The sequence below is a fragment of the Pistacia vera genome, unplaced genomic scaffold (genome assembly GCF_008641045.1).
Source record: "Pistacia vera cultivar Batoury unplaced genomic scaffold, PisVer_v2 Contig496, whole genome shotgun sequence".
In the NCBI taxonomy this organism is placed as follows: domain Eukaryota; kingdom Viridiplantae; phylum Streptophyta; class Magnoliopsida; order Sapindales; family Anacardiaceae; genus Pistacia; species Pistacia vera.
Genome location: NW_022196330.1, coordinates 908,363 through 932,963, shown reverse-complemented (window position 1 = coordinate 932,963; position 24,601 = coordinate 908,363). Strand labels below are relative to the sequence as shown.

The following is a 24,601-nucleotide window of genomic DNA, read 5'->3' as shown; positions in this document are numbered from 1 at the left end:
CGAATTACAAAATCAAGTTAATTAATAGATAACCTGCAGGTAGAGCTTATTTGATTCTTGCCACAGAATGTATTAATGGCCTCCAGAGATAAACAAGAAGGGTATTCAGAGACGCCAGCCTAACTATCAGGACTTTTAAATATAAAGTATACAATTAGAAAGGTACTGTTGTTTGTTCCAAGAAATGATATGATGATCAGAAAGCACAGAGTATTAAACTCTTTTACTCTTCTTTTGAGCAATTAAACAACAAATTAATATGGAGATTCCAATCCCTTAAAACAGTTTACACATTTACATTACATATTGGACATTACTAATATTAATAAGTTGTTTAAGCATCGGTCTAATCACACAAACTGTAAATACACAGACACACACACAGACACAGGTACTTCACACTAGCTCATTAATTAACTAATCAAAGAAAATAGAAGAAAAGAAAAGAAACCCTAGCCAGCTACTTTTATTAATTCTTTTTTATATCATCATCATCAGTAACTCATGTTGACCACAGGCGAATTTGAAGATGGCGATGATGATGTTGTTGAAGTTGGCCAAAGCTGTGCGCTCTTCACCCTTGAAACACTGGCAAGCACGCCTAAAGGGGTAACGTTCCCGATGATCGTCACCTTCTTTGTCTCCAAATCTATACTGAATGATGTCACTCCTGCACACAATTTGTAGTAACACTCTCCTTAAAATACGATAATAGTAATTGGATTTTATTTTTAAAATTAAATAAATAAATAAAATATGGCGGTGCTACTACGTGTGACTGTGTGAGTGACTGAACAATCCGTTAGAGTAATTAATTAGGGTTCAGGCAAAGCAACTAGTAATTAAAGACTTTGATCAGCTTAAATGCTTTTTCACTGAAAAAGGGGTTATAGTTATAGAATTCTGTCTGGTAATTAAAAACTCACCTTCCATTTTTGAGATATGTTTTCTCACTTTTCCTTCACAGCCCTTGCAATGAATTGACACCCTCAAAACCACAACCTGCCGTTTCAAATATCCATAATCTACTATGAACATACCGCTGATGGATGTAGTTGAAAAGATAAATTAAAGATAACTAAAAGGAACAAAATTGAGAGGAACAAAGCCAGATGAAATAACAAACCTGCTGAGGGGACTTAGTTGTTGAAGAGGACTTAATTAAAGCAAGAGACTCGTTTGAACTTACGTGCCGAGACTTTGCAGACTGATCAGCAGGAACCAATGCCGAGACACGATCAGACTCCGATAGCCAGTCAATAAAAGGTTTATCACTTAGGAGATATCGAGACGAACCATGAGTACTGTTCAGATCACTTATATCAGTTGAGCTTTTTCTATGTAAATCACTTTGCTTAGCCGAACTCTTTCTGCTCTTCTCGTGATAAGGCCGGGGAATTATGGGCAATTGTGACGAACAAGGAGCATAAGGTTTTGAGCTATGGCTACGGCGGATGGAACGGTGGTTCACCATGCTAGAGCAGACGGCTGTAGAAGCAGGAGTTGAACAGAAAATATCCATTCCTTTCATGTTGGGAAAAAAAATAAGAGAATGACTTGAAGAGAAGCAACAATGAGTTAAAGAGTGAATATGCTGTTTTGTTTTAGTTGAAGAAAATATAAGAGAGAGTGGTAGAAAGATCTTCCTAATGAGGCCAAGTTATCTGCTTTTAAAGTTCGTGGATGAGAAGATAGAGAAAAAAAGGCAGAAGCTAAAGGACCCACCAGAAAATTAAATTAATTACAGTTGATGATATGTGATTAATCTGGATTCTGGACCTTCAAAGTTGTGTTTAACTTTGATTAATTAAATTTGCTGTGGGGTTAACAAGTTGTGTTGATTAAACTTCTCTGATCCTCATAGAAGGCCGAGCTTTGAAAGTATCAACTATCATTATTAAGTCATAATTGTGTTATTAATTAAGCATTCATACATATAAGTGATTTTTAGCCCAGTTACCTGAAAATCATTTCCCAAACATCAACTATGAGAGTAATACCAAAAAAAGAAATAGTAAACACAAACAAGTAAAGACAGAATAATTAACGCGATTTATCTTGGTTTACCCAATTAACAGATCACGTCTAATAGAGTCAATATTATTGAAATACTATCTCACCTCTCTTGTTACAATGAATGTAATTTGCTTTATAATTTGCTATCACACTCAGATAAGCGAAAAATAAGTTTATATACTAAGTTTAAAGACTAAAACCTAATATTACAATGATCTTTTTTCCTAAACTCAAATCCAATAAGAAATTAATTACTTAAAGAAATCCTAACTCTTCATGGAATAGGCCCCAATCTGACCGAGTAATGGGACCCTTGAATGCATCTGTGTGGCCCTAATTGTTAAAGTGATAGACAACTCTAACATTCCTAGAATCGTTATTTGCAGTTAGTTAATTTTAGTTTGAAGCATAATTAATCATATTAACGCTTACTCCTTTCAAAAGACTGTTGGGTTCGATACTGAAATTAAGGTTAATGTCGGTTCTTTAATATGGAAATCTAGTAGCTTTAATTTCTGCAAATTGATAATGTTAAAAAATAACTGTAGCCTTAAGAAACCATAATGCCTTTACATTTACTTTCATCTACTGTAAACACTTATTTCTTCATTTAATGTGACTGAAAACAAAAGTGAAACATTTAATTTCATTAACTGTTGTCACTTATTTCTTCAATCAATGTACTGAAAGAGCCCAAATATTTCTTCGCAGCAGCACCAAGAGATGACTGATGACCAATGGCTATTTCAACTGTTAATCTGTAAACCGACTTCACCCCCTTTTAAGAATAAGCAAAGATAGCATAAAATAATCAGCATGGGTAAAGCCAGCAGTCAACTAATAACTCTTTTAAGTTTATTACTTAAGAGGTGGTGATTTTGATCCATCTTAATAACATATGAGATCGGCGAAGCAGCTGCTGCTGCATGTATACAATATAAATTATTTTGATTTTAATTACATTTTTATTTCCAAACGGCTACAATTTTCAGTAAATTAAACGTTCCCCTTCATTCATAGATGTTATATATTTTTATTTTGGTTGTCTTCTTCCTTTAAAAAGGGTGATAAGACACCCACAATTTGACCCGGAAAAAAACTTTAACCTAATTATTCAGCTATATGCATAAGATCGCGTGACATAAAAAATTTAATATCATGCACTTACAGTAAAAGTTAAGAGAAAAATTATTTTCTTGTCAAACAAGTGCACCCGAATCCAGGGATTACGAATAGACACGACAAAAAATGGAAGTCAAACTTATCAGCCCATTAGTCATCTTGTCTTCAAATAAAACCAGCGTACTACGGTTTATAAAGATAATGGAAAATAATTTGTGAATAGAAGAAGAGATAGTAGGGTAGATAAATCAAATATTAAGCAGAAAATCAATAGATATGAACAATTTTGAGATCTATGTTGTTGTAAATGAATAAAGAAAATCAAATTAATTTGTAATATCTAATAATTATGATTTGGTTAATTTTGTTGAAAGTGTTGTCAAAAACACAATCTAAATTAAAAAGAAAAGTAAAGAGAACACATAATTTATCTTGGTTCGTTCCAATAAAGGAATTACGTCTAGCATTCAAATATAAAATTTTATCAAGTATCAAAAAACTGCAACAATTATAAAGTATAATGATGGCAGTTCAATCTTGTTCTCTATTTTTTCATACTCTTTAGGTTTCTTACTATTATAGAAACTATATAATAAAAAACTTAACCCCATTTAGGCTCACCTGATCGAACCTTACTTAATCCCATTTGAGCTCACCTGATCGAACCTGACCTAGACTCAAATATTAACAAACTAATTCTAAACTCATTTACTAAGAGAATTATAAGGCATTTCCAACAAATTTTTTAGTCTATTAGATGTAAAAGTAGCATCATTACATTAAGCCCGTGACAGAAATGAATTAATTAATTAAATGTTAATGTCAATGGGGGGAGGCATGGAGATGAGATTAAGAGTTGGATATATTTGTTTATAATTAAAATGCAAAAAGCTAAACAAGATTGCATAATGATCATTTTGTTACCACTTCATAATGCTAACTTTTTTGCGTGTATGATCTAGAAACAAATGGATGTAATGATTAAGCGTAGAAAATGGTTGAGTTGTGTTCCATCAAATGGGTCCATCCACCGCTTTTATAAGAGTAAACGACTTTTTTTTCCCACCCAATGTTTGCCTTACTGACCTTTTCCACCCAAAATGTTTTAAAATGTAATTTTCCCACCCAATGTTTATATTTTGTTTATATCTAGAATACATTTCACTTTCTCAGTCAGTGTTTGACAAGTTACCAAGAGGCAGGGTAAAAGGGTTTTTATAGGGTGGAGGCCGATGGATTAAATGGTGATGACCGATTAAATATTCGCTGCCAGAATCAACCGAAAATCATCTAAGAACAAAAAATCTTAGTTTTATAGTGATTGACAATCGACAAAAAATCAAGTACCGGAGTGAGAGGGGTTTTATATAAAAAAGATCGGAGGTTCAAATGGTAGTGACAAAGATAATTTTTGCCGTCAGAATCTGTTTTGGGTAGTAACAGAATATTAATTTTGGGTGAAAAAGTAGTATATAGAAACTTTTTGGGTAGAAAGGTAATTAAGGGAAACCTTGGTTGGGGAAAAGTTGTTTACTCTTTTAATTATTGAGTGGCGTGGTGAAATTCGAAATCACAAAGTACGAACAATCATCAATTCTCCACTGATTACCACTAATCTTTTTTTATCAATTTTTTACCATATGATTATCGATTCTGCATTTCCAGGAACCGATCCACCATTTAACTAACCAATAAAAATCCTTTAACTGCCCTTCATTTTTTTTTTTTTTTTTTTTTTTCATGTAAAGACAGTGGCTGCCCTGCCTACCCGCCCTTTTTGAAATTGGAGAAGATCAAACAACCCCACAAGCTTTCTGATTATCTTTATAAATATCACGTTTGATACATTTTATGGATGTTAAATCGTATTAATTCCATGTTTAACTTGATTTTGTAAAGCATATATAAAAGCTTTCGTTTAATTTAATTGTACAAGTGTTGTTATTAATCAATCATGCATTTAGAGTTTTAAATGATATTGAGACTGGTCGTTTTGAGTGATCTTGCTTTATCTGGTGATTAGATTTGGGTTGTTTTTTTATTTTTTCCTCATGATACAGGTTATTCTGCTGGAACTTATTTTCTATCATGTCATCATAATTAACTAATCTGAACTCATATTCCAGAATCTAGTGTTTATATATATATAGAGAGAGAGAGAGAAGAAGAAGAAGATTAACAAATTATCGCCAGATTAATACACACAAAGGAGATACTTTAAATGAATTAACATACATATTAATCCATTAATATATACACCTTTAATTAATCTCTCTCAAGTTCTCTTTTCTCCCTTGGTACGTCTTTACATTCGTCTCTTTTAAACCTTTATCAGTTGAATGATCTGAGCTTGAAATATGATAATATTTGATGCTCTGCAGATGGGTCTGAATCTGATTCATTAATTAAAATTAAATCATTTGTTTTATAAAAAAAATAATCACGCGTTTAAAGAAGAAGTGGGCCTTTACTTTTCTTTTTTCTTTGGTTTGATCCGAGTTTGTAATTAAATACTGTTCTCTCTTCTTCTCTTTTGTGTACTTTTTCTAAGTCCACACGTTACTCAGCGTCCTTGCTGCGATATTGTCTCAAAGTTTTGGTACAAAAGAATTTAGTTATCTACTTTTCATTCTTCTTTGTTGAATACTTTAATTACTAATTATCTGCTTTATATTTTACTTGCAGAATGCCTAAAATTAAATTATGATAATGTTAAAGATTATTCACGGTACATGTCATTGATGGTATCATTTTTGAAAGGGATCCCCAAATCCATATGCATTGCATGTGCTCTGTAATTCACTAGTTACTCAAGTTTATGCTGAATTGCTTTCCTTCTGGCTACTCTCTGAAAAAGCCACTCTGTGCTCCTCGGCCAATCTAAAACAACCAACAATTTATACACATGTATTGTTAAGTTATCAAATTAATGCTTCATTTTATTAAACCAAATATATAACATCAATATAAAACATTATTTGCAAATTCATTTGAAGCTTGTTAGAACTCAAACCCAAGAGAAAGTCTAACCCAAAAGACCGGTTTGATAAGTGGGAGAGCTCTTAGGTTTAATTACAACATTTGGTAGGTGTAAGATCCCGATATGGGATCCTAACGTTGTACCCCACGTTCAAGAGTCAATGTCTACGACAACTTTTACTCTATCGATACTAACCCAACAGTAGCCCTTTCTGTCTTTGAACGGCTTCACTTACCTATCAGTTATTTGATGTAACACTCTTTTTAAGAAAAGCACAGTACTATACCTTAATATAGTCTATTTAAGAAAAGCACACTATATCTTAATACAGCCTATAAGTAGCTATTTTTGTAATTCAACTCTTAATGAGAGTACTAATGTTAGAACTCAATCTTAAAGAAGAATTCAACACAAAAGACCGATCTTATAAATGGAAGATCTCCCAATCTTAAGTATCATAGTTGGTGGGTGCGGGATCCTATATGGAATCCTAACAGAGCCCTTTGCCTCTTTTACTTTCCTCAAGGACATGGTGTTGTGCCCGAGCTGTTTTATCGTTTGACTCAAACTGTAATACGGTCAAATTTCAAATCATCTTCAAAGATGATTTATTATACCATGTGAGTTATTTTCTTCCCTCTTGTCTTTTGTTTATATATGGTACAGGGGGTAGTTTGCTTATAGTCCTTTTAGGACATGTGGCGATCTTTTAAGGTGGTTTCATTAAAACCAATCAATCATGTCAAATGGCAACTCAAGCCAGGGCCACACCAGAGACAAAGAGGTTAGATAGGGTTTCATCAAAGACAAGAGTTGGTATGACAGATAGGTAATCTCCAAGAAGTATATGGGCTTCATCAAAGAATCAAAGACAAGAGTTGGTATGATAGAAAGGTAATCTCCAAGAAGTCTATGGGTTTCATCAAGGACAAGAGTTGGTATGACAGAAAGTAATCTCCCATAAGTGTGTGGTTATAAATTAAGAGTAATAGTACATTTATAAAAAAAAAATTATAAAGACCTCTATAGATGTGTATGGGTATAAATTAAGAATAATAGTATACTTAAAAAAAAAAAATTATAAAAATTTCTATATAAAGTGATGTGATAAAAAATGAATGGAAGAGTGAATTTAATAAGTTTAACTTTTTGTTTTACTCTTTTATTTATTTTTTATCATCTCACTTTGTATAAAAATCTGTGTAAGAATTTTTTGTAAGTATAATATTATTGATAAATTAACGAGGAAGACTGTTCTTTCAAGCAAGACAAAAACACTCACAGACTTGAGACAAAACACTCAAAAAAGAGAAGAAAAAAAACATATAATAATTTCTTCTTCCCTCGTGAAAGTTAATACTTATTTAATTATCCTTTACCATATTGTAAACTGACTTGAGCCATCCGAAAATGTATGCCAACAAGACAACCACCCCTGTCGGCCTTCCTAAGTCCTAACTCCGCTGTCTTTTGCAAGACATCAATTACAGTTGGGCTAATAGAAGGAGTTTCCTCTTTAAAAGCTCAGGCCCGATTCCTCGGATTTACAAGTGCTAGCCCAATTGATATGGACAAAGACCCAAATCAATTACAGTCAAATATATATTGGGGCAGTTGATAGAATTGCCCAATAAAGAATTGACTTGTGTGGAAATCTTATTTGAGGATAAAACTTATAGTAAGTGTCTTAATACCAATGAAGTGGGCCTAATTGCCATTTCCAAAATATACGGATTCAGAATTTGGGCCAATCTTGAATTTTCATAAAGTGGATCTATTGGTACTCTACTAATGGACTTAAAAAACTACAGTTTTTAATAAATTTTATAATAACAAATTTATTCTTATATTAATTTATTAAAATTAACTTTAATTTTATATTCCTTATAAGTGCTTTTGACACCCCACTATTATCTCACAAACCCTATTCTTCTTTTTTGATGCTACTCAAATAATTCATAGAACAAAAAATAGTTTAATAGAAGGAAAAAAATTGCAATGAGATATATCAGGTTACATGCAATATAAAATTCTAAGTTTTTAATTGCTTCAAATATAATTTTTTTTTTTTTTAAGTATTGGTAGCTATTTTCAATCATTATATTTTTTGTGTTGTTAAACTATATCATGTTTCTTGGGATTATTTGTAATGATTTTTTTTTTTCAACTTTAATTTTCTATGAACCTTCAATTTAATTATTTAGAATTGTATTTCAGGAATAACAATAGTAGGGGTATATAGCATAAGTGAAGAGAATAAATTGTTAACTCTTTTATAATATATAAAAAAAAAAAATGAAATGAAGGACATTTATGGAATTTATGAGTTGTAAAAAAAAAAAAAATTAATTTTAAAACTTTGAAAAAGGTATCTTAAGAAATAAAGCTTCTTTAGTCTATTAGTCAGATGCCAATTAAGGGTGTTCGAAAACGATTAACCAAACTTGTTAACTGCACAAAACAATTTTTCGGTTTAGGAAAATTCCTTAACCGAAACCGAACCGATTTGGGAGGAAAACCAGTTTTTCCCCTTTTATTGGATAAAACTTTTTTTTTTTTTCTAAATTAAATTGTAAACATCAACAATACAAATCCAAATAAAAATTAATCATTCATACATATATAATATGTATTATCTAGTGAATTTGTGGATTAAGATTATTAGTTTTATTTAATATATAATATATATTATTTTTTATTTAATATATAAATATAAATAAATATATATATATATAAACTAGTTCAAAAAAACGGTTTCAGTTAACCGGTTTTCATTTTTACTTGAGCCGAAAACCGAACCTAAAATTTGGTTTTTAAAATTTTTTAAATCGTAACTGATTCGTTTTTCGGTTAATCGGTTTTTTAGTTCAGTTCGGTTTTTACATTTTTTTTTTAACACCCTTAATGCCAATAACTTCATTCATTTTCACAAGATAGTCAATATTCAGAATCAATTCATAAGTTAATGGAATAACATAAGGAATCATGAGTGGGGTCTAACGAGTAATTTTGAGTAGCCCTCACATTATTATAATAGCCCCCATTTTAAGGGTATATTTATAGTAAAAAAATAATAGAGGGGTTTAAGAAAAAGAAATAAATATATTTGCTACATTACAGTTTATTTAATATAAAAGACATGAAATAAAATTTATTTACTTTGTCATATTTGATTATAAAAATAATTAAAATTTCTTACAAAAAAAAAAATCTTACCGTTAGTCCTCATTAAAAAAGATAGTGAGGGCTAAAATTGAGTAATGTTATATTTACACCACTCTTTTACATCATTTTTATTATATTATGATGTGGCATATGCTACAACCACACAAATTTTATTATAATATTAAAAGTTAAAAATAATTAAAAATTTATGTAAATGTAACATCATTCGGCTAAAATTAGAAGAACTTGGATCTACAGTTGATATTGAATGATATAACCCAGATTCAAGAATAGCCCACAGCCAATTTGAACATGGCCCAATCTGGAAAGCGTATGCAATTGGCCCAGAATAAAATAAAACGAGGCCTGCTAGGCCTCGTTTTTGTCCACAGGTGTACAAAGCTCGTGTGCCCCGAAAAAGGGTTTTACTTGCAAACTGGTATTAAAACAGCTTAACGGAGCTAGGGTTTACTTTACTCTCAAACACTTAATCTTCAGAAACAAAGAGTCAAGGAGCCAGCAGCCATGGGTAAGACCAACATATCGAAATAAACATAAAATTACCTTGCATTTCAAACAGTAACTTATTTGTTTCTTATTTAATTTTAAATGTAATAGCAAGAATCAAGGTTCATGAGCTGAGGAACAAATCGAAGACTGAGTTATTGAGCCAGTTGAAAGATCTGAAAGCAGAGCTCGCTCTTCTCCGAGTGGCCAAGGTCACTGGTGGTGCACCCAACAAGCTATCCAAGATGTAAATACACTATCTTTTTTGCTCATTATTTATAAATAATAATATTATGATCATATTGATGTTGATTTTTTTGATAAAATTTGCAGTAAGGTTGTGAGGCTGTCAATAGCGCAGGTGTTAACAGTTATTTCACAGAAGCAGAAGGCGGCTCTAAGAGAAGCTTACAAGAACAAGAAGTTGTTGCCTCTTGATCTCCGTCCTAAGAAGACCAGAGCTATTCGTAGGCGTCTCACCAAGCATCAGGTATTCTATATTTTTTGTTTTAATTTTCGGTTACTATGTTTGATAAATGTTGTATTAGTTTCTAGCAATTTAGTTGGACATTGCTTCCTGGTTTGTAGTATGATTGCTTACTAAAAAGTTAATTGATAATAGTACATATGTACTAAGATTGCTATTTTTTCTCTATGATATTTCTTTTGTTGTGATCTTCCTTTGTTTAAATGGGATTGGTCAGTTTGGTTTGAACCTTTGCAATGTATACTATTTTGAATGCAAGGGGTGTCATTCATATGAATTTTTGAAATGTAGTAATTATAATCTTACTCTTAAATAAAAGTTATAAAATCATAATAGTTTCGATAAAAAAAAATGAAATAATTTTGTCATACACTTGGTAATCTCCACCTTTTCATTACCTCTCATCCTTTTTAATTTTTGTTCCTATTAATACCTCTCATGCTATTTTATTTCGCTTGTATGAATACCTTTCATCCATTCAAATCCCCTAAACACTCAAGATGGTACTTACTTTCAGAAAGTTGTCCACCCATCTAATAACATCATGTGATATATGCATTCATTTTAAAACCAACTAATTGTGATTGTGGTTAGTCGTCAGCCCATCTAATACCATCATGTCATATATGCATTTGTTTTAAAAACCAGCTGATCATGTTTGTGGTTAATTGTCAGCCCAACCGATAACATCATGTCATATATGCAGTTGCTTTAAAACCAACTGATCATGGTTGTGGTTAGTTGCCTGCCCATGCTACTCAAGTTTTTTCCAATTTTTGTTTAAGTTCCTTTGGCAATTATTAAGATAAGAAGTGAAATATTAGTGTCCCATGTGTTCAAATGGTACTTTTGTTAGGTTTACACAACTGATGAGGGTGCAGTATTGTTTCATGTTCAAATTTATAATTGAGTTAGGCTAATGGGGCGAAGAGAGATTTGGAATTGTTGCATTGTGATTATTTATGATAGAATTCTTGTTATATTTGAACTATTGTGCAATTTGAGTTGAATATCTTTCCCAGATTGTATTGCTAGAGTCTTCTGAATTTTGGAATTGATGGACCATATCTTTGCCTCCTTTATTCAACATAATCTAGAATTGGATGAAAGTGGAAAAAGACCAGGATTCAGTTTAAAGATTCTCTCTTAGAAAGGAGATGTGAAGGAAATATTTATGTATCTTTTGAGACGTGGTAGCTTAAAAAAAAAGGAGACCAGTTTCTAGCTAGTTATTGTGTATAATCCAATGATTTTTTAAAGTGAAAAATAATTGACTTTGATATCGTCAATTAGTCAACTCTGAGTTTTGATTAATGGTTGGGAGGTTGTATTCCATTGAGTTCAAAATCTCAAGTCACAATAACTTGTTCTATACATATGTCGGCATTCATCTCTGCGATTTCTCTTCGTTGCTACTGCTTTTGCCATTTCTCCATGACTGTTATTGTTCTGTTAACTAATTTGATCTCTCTTTTCCCTTTTGTTTTATGTAGGCATCTTTGAAGACGGAACGTGAAAAGAAGAGGGAGATGTACTTCCCAATGAGGAAGTATGCCATTAAGGTGTAGGAAAGATTGGATTAGGGAGGAGATCTTGATGTTCAACTTATCAAATGCGATCACTACAAGGATATTGTTTATTATTTTTGTGCTGTTGAATTTTAGATTTTGTTTTTCTTACTCTCAACCTGTTTGCCTATCATGGATTTCAAACTTTAATGTGTTCTTAGGTTTTTTCCTTGAAAATAGAGAGTTTAAAGTTTCTTGCTTAAGTAAAACATCTTTTAGTGCTGCCCTTCATGTTATTATACACACCATTAATAAGTTTTCTTTTGCATGTCTTTTTAAATGAAGTATGCAAATCAAGTTCAATGTGTGATCATTTAATGTTGATATCAAAATTCCGTAGATCAGAGATGGAATAAGACATAGAACAGTGGAATTTGTGATGAGAAAGTTTGCATTTTGAGTCACATCAATCTTGTTCTTTGAGTAGAGTTTTTAGATATTAAAAAGAAAATTTTTGAATTCATATTCATTTTTTATATAGCCTCTTTCAATGATTATGGATCACGTTAAAACTACTGTTTTAAAACTTAGACGGCCAGTCCGATTGAGACTTGGGCTCCACTTCGGTTTGAATTATTATTAAACCCGTTAATCCTAAAAGAGCTGCTTTGGATCGGTGTTACAGTACAAACCGTTCGGTCCGATCGACCCAAAACTTATTTGGGTCTATTAATTGAGCCTTAAAAAAAACCTAATCTTAATTCTCTTGCGTCGGTTTCATTCGCCATAAGGCATTTCAATCGCCGCAACTTCCATTTTCATCTCCAAACCGCAGCATCCATTTTCATCTTCTCTTAAGTGTAAAGTTACACTTACTTTCTCATCTTCTTCAACTTATTTCGTCCATCAAAATCCAATCTTCTTCATCGAAATCAAAGACCTGGAATTCGTTAACGAAATCATGACTACGACACTACGTCAGCTTCGTTTCGCAGTAGAGTAGACACTCAGTCCATAATCAGGATGTTGCATTTGCTCATCTCGGTCATCATCATGTTGAGTAATTATGGATTCACGAATCAACTCCTTTACCATTGCTCCAACACCCATTGTTTTTGTATCAAAATCGTTCTTCTACACATCTCTTTCAACTTCCTCAACCTTCTGCTTCTGCACTTGCTCTCTTCTCTCTTTGTTCGCCTCCATCACAGTCACAAATCTTTTGAGTTGTGTTGGAGATTTTCTAGAGTATTCATAGATTCCCTCACCCACTCGTGGCTTGAGTTAAGGAGTACCTGTCCTACCTCTCACATGCCAACATTTATGAGCGTACACGTATCATCTGATAATTTAAAATGATAGAAAGTGTAGGTGTAATTGGGATTGGGCGTTCATTTTCCAACAAAACATAGAGGCTCCATGAGTGTAATCAAAACCCAGTTTGCTATAAGTCCATTACTCCATTTGCATTTTTAACTTCTAGAAACACAATTAAATAGACTCAAAAAATTCTTTCAATCTCATCTCACAAGTCCAACCGACGATCCAATCAGTTGAACCTTGACCTGGTCACCTTGCCGGGTCTTACAGTAGGTCAGTTTTTAAAACAGAAGTTAAAACTCTGATTTTCTAAATGATGAGATTAAGGGAAGGAGATGAGGTCATTTTTTTTTTTTTTGGAACAAATTAAATATATATTTTCATTTAATCAATTTTACATAAATAACAATATTCTTTATTTATTGAAAATGAATGGGATTTTTTTTTCACCCAAAAAAAAAATATATATATGGGTTTTAATGTTGTAACGTGACTTGTATGCTTGAGTTACTATTAAGTTCACTAAAGCTTGACTAAGAGGCACTGGGGTTCACATTTTTATCCGTGTGAAATACCGTTGTGTCGAACCATCATCCACCACAAGAAATTGGTGGCCCGCCTCTTTCCGCGGATTCATATATGTATATATAATTATATATATATACCGTTNTATGAACAATTTTGAGATCTATGTTGTTGTAAATGAATAAAGAAAATCAAATTAATTTATAATATCTAATAGAGTAAACGACATATTCCCACCCAAGGTTTGACGAAATCCCAAGTTAGTACCACTGGTTTCATTTATTCCAGATTTCCACCCTTAAAGTAACAGTGTTATGAATTTTTAGGGTTTAGAGGGTGCAATTACCATAATGCCCTTAACCCTAAATTAATAAATTATGTTTTAACCCCTAAATTAGTAAAATTACAATACTTACCATTTTATTTTCAAATTATATCAAAAACACCCTCGGTTACTATACACCCTCACCGGAAACAGCCCGATCTAGGCTATTTCCGACGACGTCGAACCCCCTGGTCACCTCCATCAGCTTCCCTGTAGTCCGTCGTCCAAAACCCCTCTAGTTCCCGACTCATTTGCCCCTCCAATCGCCGGCACCATTAGGCTTAGGGTTTCGATGTTCTTCATTGGATTCCGATCGATTCCGACGATGAAAATCCAATTGGACACCACCAATGTAACCACCGTCCCAAAATATATAAAACCCCTATGTCCCCAGCAACCGTTTCGTCGTCATTCGTCGGCCGAGAGTTCGTGTTCATCGGTCGTTTTTCGTTGCCGTGGCCGGAGATCGACGAGTGATGAGAGGTTGTGAATGGTATGGTTTTGTAGAGGGGAGGGTAGGGGTTCAAATGGTGGTGACAAGGGTAATTTTGGGTGGAAGAATCACCGGAAAATAGCGAAAAACGGCGGGGAACGACGGCTGCTAACGTGCACCGGAGGACTGTTAGAGGCGGTGGTTTGCTAACGTGCGCCTCCCATGTAAAATGACCAATTTACCCCTTTACCGTTACATTAAACATTTTTTCGTCACTTTAAGGGTGGGAATCTGGAATAAATGGAACCAATATGACTAACTTGAGATTTTGTCAAACCTTGGGTGGGAATATGTCGTTTACTCTATCTAATAATTATGATTTGGTTAATTTTGTTGAAAGTGCTGTCAAAAACACAATCTAAATAAAAAAGAAAAGTAAAGAGAACACACAATTTATCTTGGTTCGTTCCAATAAAAAAATTATGTCTAATATTTAAATATATAATTTTATTGAGTATCAAAAAACTACAACAATTATAAAGTACAATGATAACAGTTCACTCTTGCTCTCTATTTTTTCATACTCTTTAGGTTTTTCACTATTATAAAAACTATATAATAGAAAATGTAACCTTAATCGGACTTATCTGATCTAACTTGACTCATACTCAAATATTAACAAACTAATTCTAAACTCATTTACTAAGAGAATTATAAACCATATCCAATAAATTTTTAGTTTATTAAATGTAAAAGTAACATCATTACATTAAGCCCGTGACAGAAATGAATTAATTAATTAAATGTTAATGTCAATGGGGGGAGGCATGGAGATGAGATTAAGAGTTGGATATATTTGTTTATAATTAAAATGCAAAAAGCTAAACAAGATTGCATAATGATCATTTTGTTAACACTTCATAATGCTAACTTTTTTTCGTGTATGATTTAGAAACAAATGGATGTAATGATTAAGCGTAGAAAATGGTTGAGTTGTGTTCCATCAAATGGGTCCATCTACCGCTTTTATAAGAGTATACGACTTTTTTTTCCCACCCAATGTTTGCCTTACTAACTTTTCCACCCAAAAAGTTTTAAAATTTAATTTTCCCACCCAACATTTATACTTTGTTTATACCTAGAATACATTTCACTTTCTCAGTCAGCGTTTGGCAAGTTACCAAGATGCAAAGTAAAAGGGTTTTTGTAGGGTAGAGGCCGATGGATTAAATGGTGGTGACCGATTGAATATTTGCCGCCAGAATCAACCGAAAATCATCTAAGAACAAAAAACCTTAGTTTTGCGGTGATTGACAATCGACAAGAAATCAAGTACCGGAGTGAGAGAGATTTTGTATAAAAAAGACCGGAGGTTCAAATGGTAGTGACAAAAATAATTTTTGCCATTGGAATCGGTTTTGGGTAGTAACGGAATATTAATTTTGGGTGAAAAAGTAGTATTTAGAAACTTTTTGGGTAGCAAGGTCATTAAGGGAAACCTTGGTTGGGGAAAAGTTGTTTACTGTTTTCATTATTGAGTGGCGTGGTGAAATTCGAAATCACAAAGTACGAACAATCATCAATTCTCCACTGATTACCACTAATCTTTTTTAATCAATTTTTCACCATATGATTATCGATTCTGCATTTCCAGGAACCGAACCACCATTTAACGAACCAATAAAAATCCTTTAACGGCCCTTCATTTTTTTTTAATGTAAAGGCAGTGGCTGCCCTGCCTAACCGCCCTTTTTGAAATGGGAGAAGATCAAACAACCCCACAAGCTTTCTGATTATCTTTATTAATACCACGTTTGATACATTTTATGGATGTTATATCGTATTAATTCCATGTTTAACTTGATTTTGTAAAGCATATATAAAAGCTTTCATTTAATTTAATTGTACAAGTGTTGTTATTAATCAATCATACATTTAGAGTTTTAAATGATATTGAGACTGATCGTTTTGAGTGCTCTTGCTTTATCTAGTGATTAGATTTGGGTTGTTTTTTTATTTCTTCCTCATGATACAGGTTATTCTGCTGGAACTTATTTTCTATCATGGCATCATAATTAACTAATCTGAACTCATATTCCAGAATCTAGTGTTTATATATATATAGAGAGAGAGAGAGAAGAAGAAGAAGATTAACAAATTATCGCCAGATTAATACACACAAAGGAGATACTTTAAATGAATTAACATACATATTAATCCATTAATATATACACCTTTAATTAATCTCTCTCAAGTTCTCTTTTCTCCCTTGGTACGTCTTTACATTCGTCTCTTTTAAACCTTTATCAGTTGAATGATCTGAGCTTGAAATATGATAATATTTGATGCTCTGCAGATGGGTCTGAATCTGATTCATTAATTAAAATTAAATCATTTGTTTTATAAAAAAAATAATCACGCGTTTAAAGAAGAAGTGGGCCTTTACTTTTCTTTTTTCTTTGGTTTGATCAGAGTTTGTAATTAAATACTGTTCTCTCTTCTTCTCTTTTGTGTACTTTTTCTAAGTCCACACGTTACTCAGCGTCCTTGCTGCGATATTGTCTCAAAGTTTTGGTACAAAAGAATTTAGTTATCTACTTTTCATTCTTCTTTGTTGAATACTTTAATTACTAATTATCTGCTTTATATTTTACTTGCAGAATGCCTAAAATTAAAGTATGATAATGTTAAAGATTATTCATGGTACATGTCATTGATGGTATCATTTTTGAAAGGGATCCCCAAATCCACATGCATTGCATGTGCTCTGTAATTCATTAGTTACTCAAGTTTATGCTGAATTGCTTTCCTTCTGGCTACTCTCTGAAAAAGCCACTCTGTGCTTCTCAGCCAATCTAAAACAACCAAATATTTTATACACATGTATTGTTAAGTTATCAAATTAATGCTTCATTTTATTAAACCAAATATATAACATCAATATAAAACATTATTTGCAAATTCGTTTGGAGCTTGTTAGAACTTAAACCCAAAAAAAAGCCTAATCCAAAAGACCGGTTTGATAAGTGGGAGAGCTCTTAGGCTTAAGTACAATACTTGACGGGTGTAAGATCTCGATATGGGATCCTAATGTTACACCCCACGTTCAAGAGTTAATGTCTGCGATAACTTTCACTCTATTGACACTGACCTCACGGTAGACTTTTTTGTCTTTGAACAGCTTCATTCACCTATCAATTATTCGATGTAAAACTTTTTTTTTTTTTAAAAAAGCACATTATAGCTTAATATAACCTATAAGTAGTCATTTTTGCAATTCAACTCTTAATGAGAATATCAATGTTAGAACTCAATTCTAAAGTAGAGTTAAACAAAATATCGGTATGATAAGTGGCAGATCTCCCACCCTTAATATCATAGTTGATGGGTGCGAGATCCCATATGGAATCCTAACAGAGCACTTTGCCTCTTTTACTTTCCTCAAGGACATGGTGTTGTGCCCGAGCTGTTATATCGTTTGACTCAAACTGTAATACGGTCAAATTTCAAATCATCTTCAAAGATGATTTATTATACCATGTGAGTTATTTTCTTCCCTCTTGTCTTTTGTTTACATATGGTAAGGCGGTAGTGCTTAAAGTCCTTTTAGGACATGTGGCGATCTTTTAGGGTGGTTTCATTAAAACCAATCAATCATGTCAAATGGCAACTCAAGCCAGGGCCACACCAGAGACAGAGACGTTAGTTAGGGTTTCATCAAAGACAAGAGTTGGTATGACAGATAGGTAATCTCCAAGAAGTCTATGGGTTTCATCAAAGACAAGAGTTGGTATGACAGAAAGTAATCTCCCATAAGTGTACGGATATAAACTAAGAGTTAATAATACAGTTAAAAAAAAAATTATAAAATTTTTTATACAAAAGGATGTGAAAAAAATGAATAGAAAAATAAATTTAATAAATTTAATTTTTTGTTTTATTCTTCTATTTATTTTTTATCATCTCATTCTGTATGAAAATTTTTATAAAATTTTTTTATAAATATAATATTATTGATAAATTAACGAGGGAGATTATTCTTTCAAGCATGACACAAACACTCATAGACTTGAGACAAAACACTAAAAAAGAGAAGAAAAAAAACATATAATAATTTCTTCTTCCCTCGTGAAAGTTAATGCTTATTTAATTATCCTTTACCATATTGTAAACTGACTTGAGCCATCCGAAAATGTATGCCAACAAGACAACCACCCCTGTTGGCCTTCCTAAGTCCTAACTCCGTTGTCTTTTGCAAGAGATCAATTACAGTTGGGCTAATAGAAGGAGTTTCCTCTTTAAAAGCTCAGGCGCGATTCCTCGGATTTACAAGTGCTAGCCCAATTGATATGGACAAAGACCCAAATCAATTACATTCAAATATATATTGCGGCAGTTGATAGAATTGCCCAATAAAGAATTGACTTGTGTGGAAATCTTATTTGAGGATAAAACTTATAGTTAGTGTCTTAATACAAATGAAGTGGGCCTAATTGCCATTTCCAAAATATACGGATTCAGAATTTGGGCCAATCTTGAATTTTTATAAAGTGGACCTATTGGTACTCCAATAAAGGACTTAAAAAACTACATTTTTTAATAAATTTTATAATAACAAATTTATTCTTATATTAATTTATTAAAATTAACTTTAATTTTCTATTCCTTACAAGTGCTTTTGACACCCCACTATTATCTCACAAACCCTATTCTTCTTTTTTTATGCTACACAAATAATTCATAGAACAAAAAATAATTTAATAGAAGAAAAAAATTTGCAACGAGATATATCAGGTTACATGCAATATAAAATTCTAAGTTTTTAATTGCTTCAAACATAGATTTTTTATTATTTTTTTCAAAGTATTGGTAGCTATTTTTCAATCATTATATTTATTGTGTTGTTAAACTATATCATGTTTCTTGGGATTATTTGTAATGATTTTTTTTTTTCAACTTTAATTTTCTATGAACCTTCAATTTAATTATCTAGAATTGTATTTTAGGAATAACAATAGTAGGGGTATATAGCATCAGTGAAGAGAATAAATTGTTACCTCTTTTATAATATTAAAAAAAAAAATGAAGGACATTTATGAAATTTATGAGTTGTAAAAAAAAAAAAAAAAAACAATTAATTTTAAAACTTTGAAATAAGGTATCTTAAGAAATAAAGCTTCTTTAGTCTATTAGTGACATGCCAATTAGGGGTGTTTGAAAACGGTTAATCGAACCTGTTAACTGCTTTCTTGAACCGAACCGGTTTTTTGGTTCAAGAAAATTCCTGAACCGAAACCAAACCGGTTTGGGAGGAAAACCAATTTTCCCCTTTTTATTGGATAAAACATTTTTTTTTTAATTTTCCTAAATTAAATTGTAAACATTAACAATACATATCCAAATAAAAATTAAAAATTAAACATTCATACATATGTAATATATATTATCTAGTGAATTTAGGGATTAAGATTATTATTTTTATTTAATATATAATATATATTATTTTTATATTTAATATATATATATATTTTAGTAAACTAGTTCAAAAAACCAGTTTCGGTTAACCGTTTTCAGTTCGATTTGGTTTTTGTATTTTTTTTAACACCCCTAATGCCAATAACTTCATTCATTTTCATAAGATATGATGACCAATAGTCAATATTCAGAATCAATTCATAAGTTAATGGAATAACATAAGGAATCATAAGTGGGGTCTAATGAGTAATTTTGAGTAGCCCTCACATTATATTAATAGCCCCCATTTTAAGGGTATATTTATAGTAAAAAAAATAATAGAGGGGTTTAAGAAAAAGAAATAAATATAGTTGCTACATTACTGTTTATTTAATATGAAAGACATGAAATAAAATTTATTTACTTTGTCATATTTGATTATAACAATAATTAAAATGTCTTAAAAAAAAAAAAAAAAACTTACCGTTAGTCCTCGTTAAAAGAGAGAGTGAGGGCTAAAATTAGAAGAACTTGGATCTACAGTTGATATTGAATGATATAACCCAGATTCAAGAATAGCCCACAGCCAATTTGAACATGGCCCAATCTGGAAAGCGTATGCAATTAGCCCAGAATAAAATAAGAGGAGGCCGAGCAGGTCTCGTTTTTGTCCACAGGTATACAGAACTCGTGTGCCCCGAAATAGGGTTTTACTTGCAAACTGATATTAAAACAGCTTAACGGAGCTAGGGTTTACTTTACTCTCAAACACTTAATCTTCAGAAACAGAGAGTCAAGGAGCCAGCAGCCATGGGTAAGACCAACATATGGAAATAAACATAAAATTACCTTGCATTTCAAACAGTTACTTATTTGTTTCTTATTTAATTTTAAATGTAATAGCAAGAATCAAGGTTCATGAGCTGAGGAACAAATCGAAGACTGAGTTATTGAGCCAGTTGAAAGATCTGAAAGCAGAGCTCGCTCTTCTCCGAGTGGCCAAGGTCACTGGTGGTGCACCCAACAAGCTATCCAAGATGTAAATACACTATCTTTTTTGTTCATTATTTATAAATAATAATATTATGATCATATTGATGTTGATTTTTTTGATAAAATTTGCAGTAAGGTTGTGAGGCTGTCAATAGCGCAGGTGTTAACAGTTATTTCACAGAAGCAGAAGGCGGCTCTAAGAGAAGCTTACAAGAACAAGAAGTTGTTGCCTCTTGATCTCCGTCCTAAGAAGACCAGAGCTATTCGTAGGCGTCTCACCAAGCATCAGGTATTCTATATTTTTTGTTTTAATTTTCGGTTACTATGTTTGATAAATGTTGTATTAGTTTCTAGCAATTTAGTTGGACATTGCTTCCTGGTTTGTAGTATGATTGCTTACTAAAAAGTTAATTGATAATAATATATATGTACTAAGATTGCTATTTTTTCTCTATGATGTTTCTTTTGTTGTGATCTTCCTTTTTTTAAATGGGATTGGTCAGTTTGGTTTGAACCTTTGCAATGTATACTATTTTGAATGCAAGGGGTGCCATTCATATGAATTTTTGAAATGTAGTAATTATAATCTTACTCTTAAATAAAAGTTATAAAATCATAATAGTTTCGATAAAAAAATGAAATAATCTTGTCATACACTTGGTAATCTCCACCTTTTCATTACCTCTCATCCTTTTTAATTTTTGTTCCTATTAATACCTCTCATGCTATTTTATTTCGCTTGTATGAATACCTTTCATCCATTCAAATCCCCTAAACACTCAAGATGGTCCTTACTTTCAGAAAGTTGTCCACCCATCTAATAACATCATGTGATATATGCATTCATTTTAAAACCAACTAATTGTGATTGTGGTTAGTCGTCAGCCCATCTAATACCATCATGTCATATATGCATTTGTTTAAAAACCAGCTGATCATGTTTGTGGTTAATTGTCAGCCCGACTGATAACATCATGTCATATATGCATTTGCTTTAAAACCAACTGATCATGGTTGTGGTTAGTTGCCTGCCCATGCTACTCAAGTTTTTTCCAATTTTTGTTTAAGTTCCTTTGGCAATTATTAAGAAAAGAAGTGAAATATTAGTGTCCCATGTGTTCAAATGGTAATTTTGTTAGGTTTACACAACTGATGAGGGTGCAGTATTGTTTCATGTTCAAATTTATAATTGAGTTAGGCTAATGGGGCGAAGAGAGATTTGGAATTGTTGCATTGTGATTATTTATGATAGAATTCTTGTTATATTTGAACTATTGTGCAATTTGAGTTGAATATCTTTCCCAGATTGTATTGCTAGAGTCTTCGGAATTTTGGAATTGATGGACCATATCTTTGCCTCCTTTATTCAACATAATCTAGAATTGGATGAAAGTGGAAAAAGACCAGGATTCAGTTTAAAGATTCTCTCTTAGAAAGGAGATGTGAAGGAAATATTTATGTATCTTTTGAGACGTGGTAGCTTAAAAAAAAAGGAGACCAGTTTCTAGCTAGTTATTGTGTATAATCCAATGATTTTTTAAAGTGAAAAATAATTGACTTTGATATTGTCAATTAGTCAACTCTGAGTTTTGATTAATGGTTGGGAGGTTGTATTCCATTGAGTTCAAAATCTCAAGTCACAATAACTTGTTCTATACATATGTCGGCATTCATCTCTGCGATTTCTCTTCGTTGCTACTGCTTTTGCCATTTCTCCATGACTGTTATTGTTCTGTTAACTAATTTGATCTCTCTTTTCCCTTTTGTTTTATGTAGGCATCTTTGAAGACAGAACGTGAAAAGAAGAGGGAGATGTACTTCCCAATGAGGAAGTATGCCATTAAGGTGTAGGAAAGATTGGATTAGGGAGGAGATCTTGATGTTCAACTTATCAAATGTGATCACTACAAGGATATTGTTTATTATTTTTGTGCTGTTGAATTTTAGATTTTGTTTTTCTTACTCTCAACCTGTTTGCCTATCATGGATTTCAAACTTTAATGTGTTCTTAGGTTTTTTCCTTGAAAGTAGAGAGTTCAAAGTTTCTTGCTTAAGTAAAACATCTTTTAGTGCTGCCCTTGATGTTATTATACACCATTAATAAGTTTCCTTTTGCATGTCTTTTTAAATGAAGTATGCAAATCAAGTTCAATGTGTGATCATTTACTGTTGATATCAAAATTCTGTAGATCAGAGATGGAATAAGACATAGAACAGTGGAATTTGTGATGAGAAAGTTTGCATTTTGAGTCACGTCAATCTTGTTCTTTGTGTAGAGTTTTTAGATATTAAAAAGAAAAATTTTGAATTCATATTCATTTTTTATATCGCCTCTTTCAATGATTATGGATCACGTTAAAACCACTGTTTTAAAACCTAGATCGGCCGGTCCGATTGAGACTCGGGCTCCACTTCGGTTTGAATTATTATTAAACCCGTTAATACTAAAAGAGCCGCTTTGGACTGGTATTGGATCGGTGTTACAGTATAAACCGTTCGGTCCGATTGGCCCAAAACTTATTTGGGTCTATTAATTGAGCCTTAAAAAAAACCTAAATCTTGATTTCCTTGCGTCGGTTTCATTTGCCATAAGCCATTTCAATCGTCGCAACTTCCATTTTCATCTCCAAACCGTAGCATCCATTTTCATCTTCTCTAAAGTGTAAAGTTACACTTACTTCCTCATCTTCTTCAACTTACTTCGTCCATCAAAATCCAATCTTCTTCATCGAAATCAAAGACCTGGAATTTGTTAATGAAATCATGACTACGACACTATGTCAGCTTCGTTTCGCAGTAGAGTAGACACTCAGTCCATCATCAGGATGTTGCATTTGCTCATCTCGGTCACCATCATGTTGAGTAATTATGGATTCACGAATCAACTCCTTTACCATTGCTCCAACACCCATTGTTTTTGTATCAAAATTGTTCTTCTACACATCTCTTTCAACTTCCTCAACCTTCTGCTTCTGCACTTGCTCTCTTCTCTCTTTGTTCGCCTGATAATTAGTAAATTCGCGTTTTATACGCAAATTATACACCCAACCGTATAATTCGAGTATAAAACGCGAATTCCCGTATTCTATAAGCACAGCCGAATTATACGCGAATTATATGCATTAGCCATATAATTCGCGTATAATTCGGCCATATTTTTAAAAATAAAATTTTGTTATTTACTGAGCCAAAACGACATCGTTTTAGGTGAAATTTGATCAAAACGACGTCGTTTTATGGTGCAACGTCAGTCTCTTTTTGGAGCATTTTCTTCTCTTTTCTGCGCTCGCTTCCTTTCGCTTTCTTTCTTTTGGCGCCCTCTTCTTTCTTTTTCTCTTTTTTTGTGCCCTCTCTCTCTTCTTCTCTTTTTGGCGTCTCTACCTCTCTTCCTCTTCAACTATTCTTCAACAAACACCACTCTTCGTCTTCAACTATTCTTCAACAAACACCACTCTTCGTCTTATCTTCTTCTTCTTCAACTTAAAAGACAAATAAAATTATTTGTTTTATTTAATAATTGGTCACTTCTATAATATTTGTAATAATAAACTAAAATATTATAATTAAAAAAAGATATAAATCATACACCTATAAGGAAAAATAGAGAATAATTAATTCAATGATCATAAAAAGTACTAAAATCAGGATTAACATTACCGTATTTTTTAAAACGTATTATTAATAATATACTGTATTAAACCCGTATATACTCATTTCGTATTTTTCCTGTATCTGAATTTTAAGACCAAATTTTTATAAACGTATT

General features: G+C 32.2%; 3 protein-coding genes across 3 annotated transcripts; 2 read left to right on the top strand and 1 right to left on the bottom strand.

Moving 5' to 3' along the window:
• Positions 1 to 212: 212 nt before the first annotated feature.
• Positions 213 to 1,649, bottom strand: LOC116105258 (protein SODIUM POTASSIUM ROOT DEFECTIVE 2-like). Its single transcript, XM_031391704.1, has 3 exons — positions 1,127 to 1,649; positions 927 to 1,002; positions 213 to 670 (listed from the first exon to the last, which is right to left on the bottom strand). Exons 1-3 carry the CDS (start codon positions 1,529 to 1,531, stop codon positions 495 to 497), a joined length of 657 nt encoding a protein of 218 aa, XP_031247564.1. The 5' UTR covers positions 1,532 to 1,649; the 3' UTR covers positions 213 to 494.
• Positions 1,650 to 9,681: 8,032 nt separating this feature from the next.
• Positions 9,682 to 11,845, top strand: LOC116105283 (60S ribosomal protein L35-like). Its single transcript, XM_031391729.1, has 4 exons — positions 9,682 to 9,812; positions 9,902 to 10,037; positions 10,124 to 10,280; positions 11,771 to 11,845. Exons 1-4 carry the CDS (start codon positions 9,809 to 9,811, stop codon positions 11,843 to 11,845), a joined length of 372 nt encoding a protein of 123 aa, XP_031247589.1. The 5' UTR covers positions 9,682 to 9,808.
• An 8,679-nt stretch (positions 11,846 to 20,524) lies between these two features.
• On the top strand, positions 20,525 to 22,836 carry LOC116105253 (60S ribosomal protein L35-like). The gene is made up of 4 exons (XM_031391697.1): positions 20,525 to 20,656; positions 20,746 to 20,881; positions 20,968 to 21,124; positions 22,612 to 22,836. Exons 1-4 carry the CDS (start codon positions 20,653 to 20,655, stop codon positions 22,684 to 22,686), a joined length of 372 nt encoding a protein of 123 aa, XP_031247557.1. The 5' UTR covers positions 20,525 to 20,652; the 3' UTR covers positions 22,687 to 22,836.
• Positions 22,837 to 24,601: the final 1,765 nt, after the last annotated feature.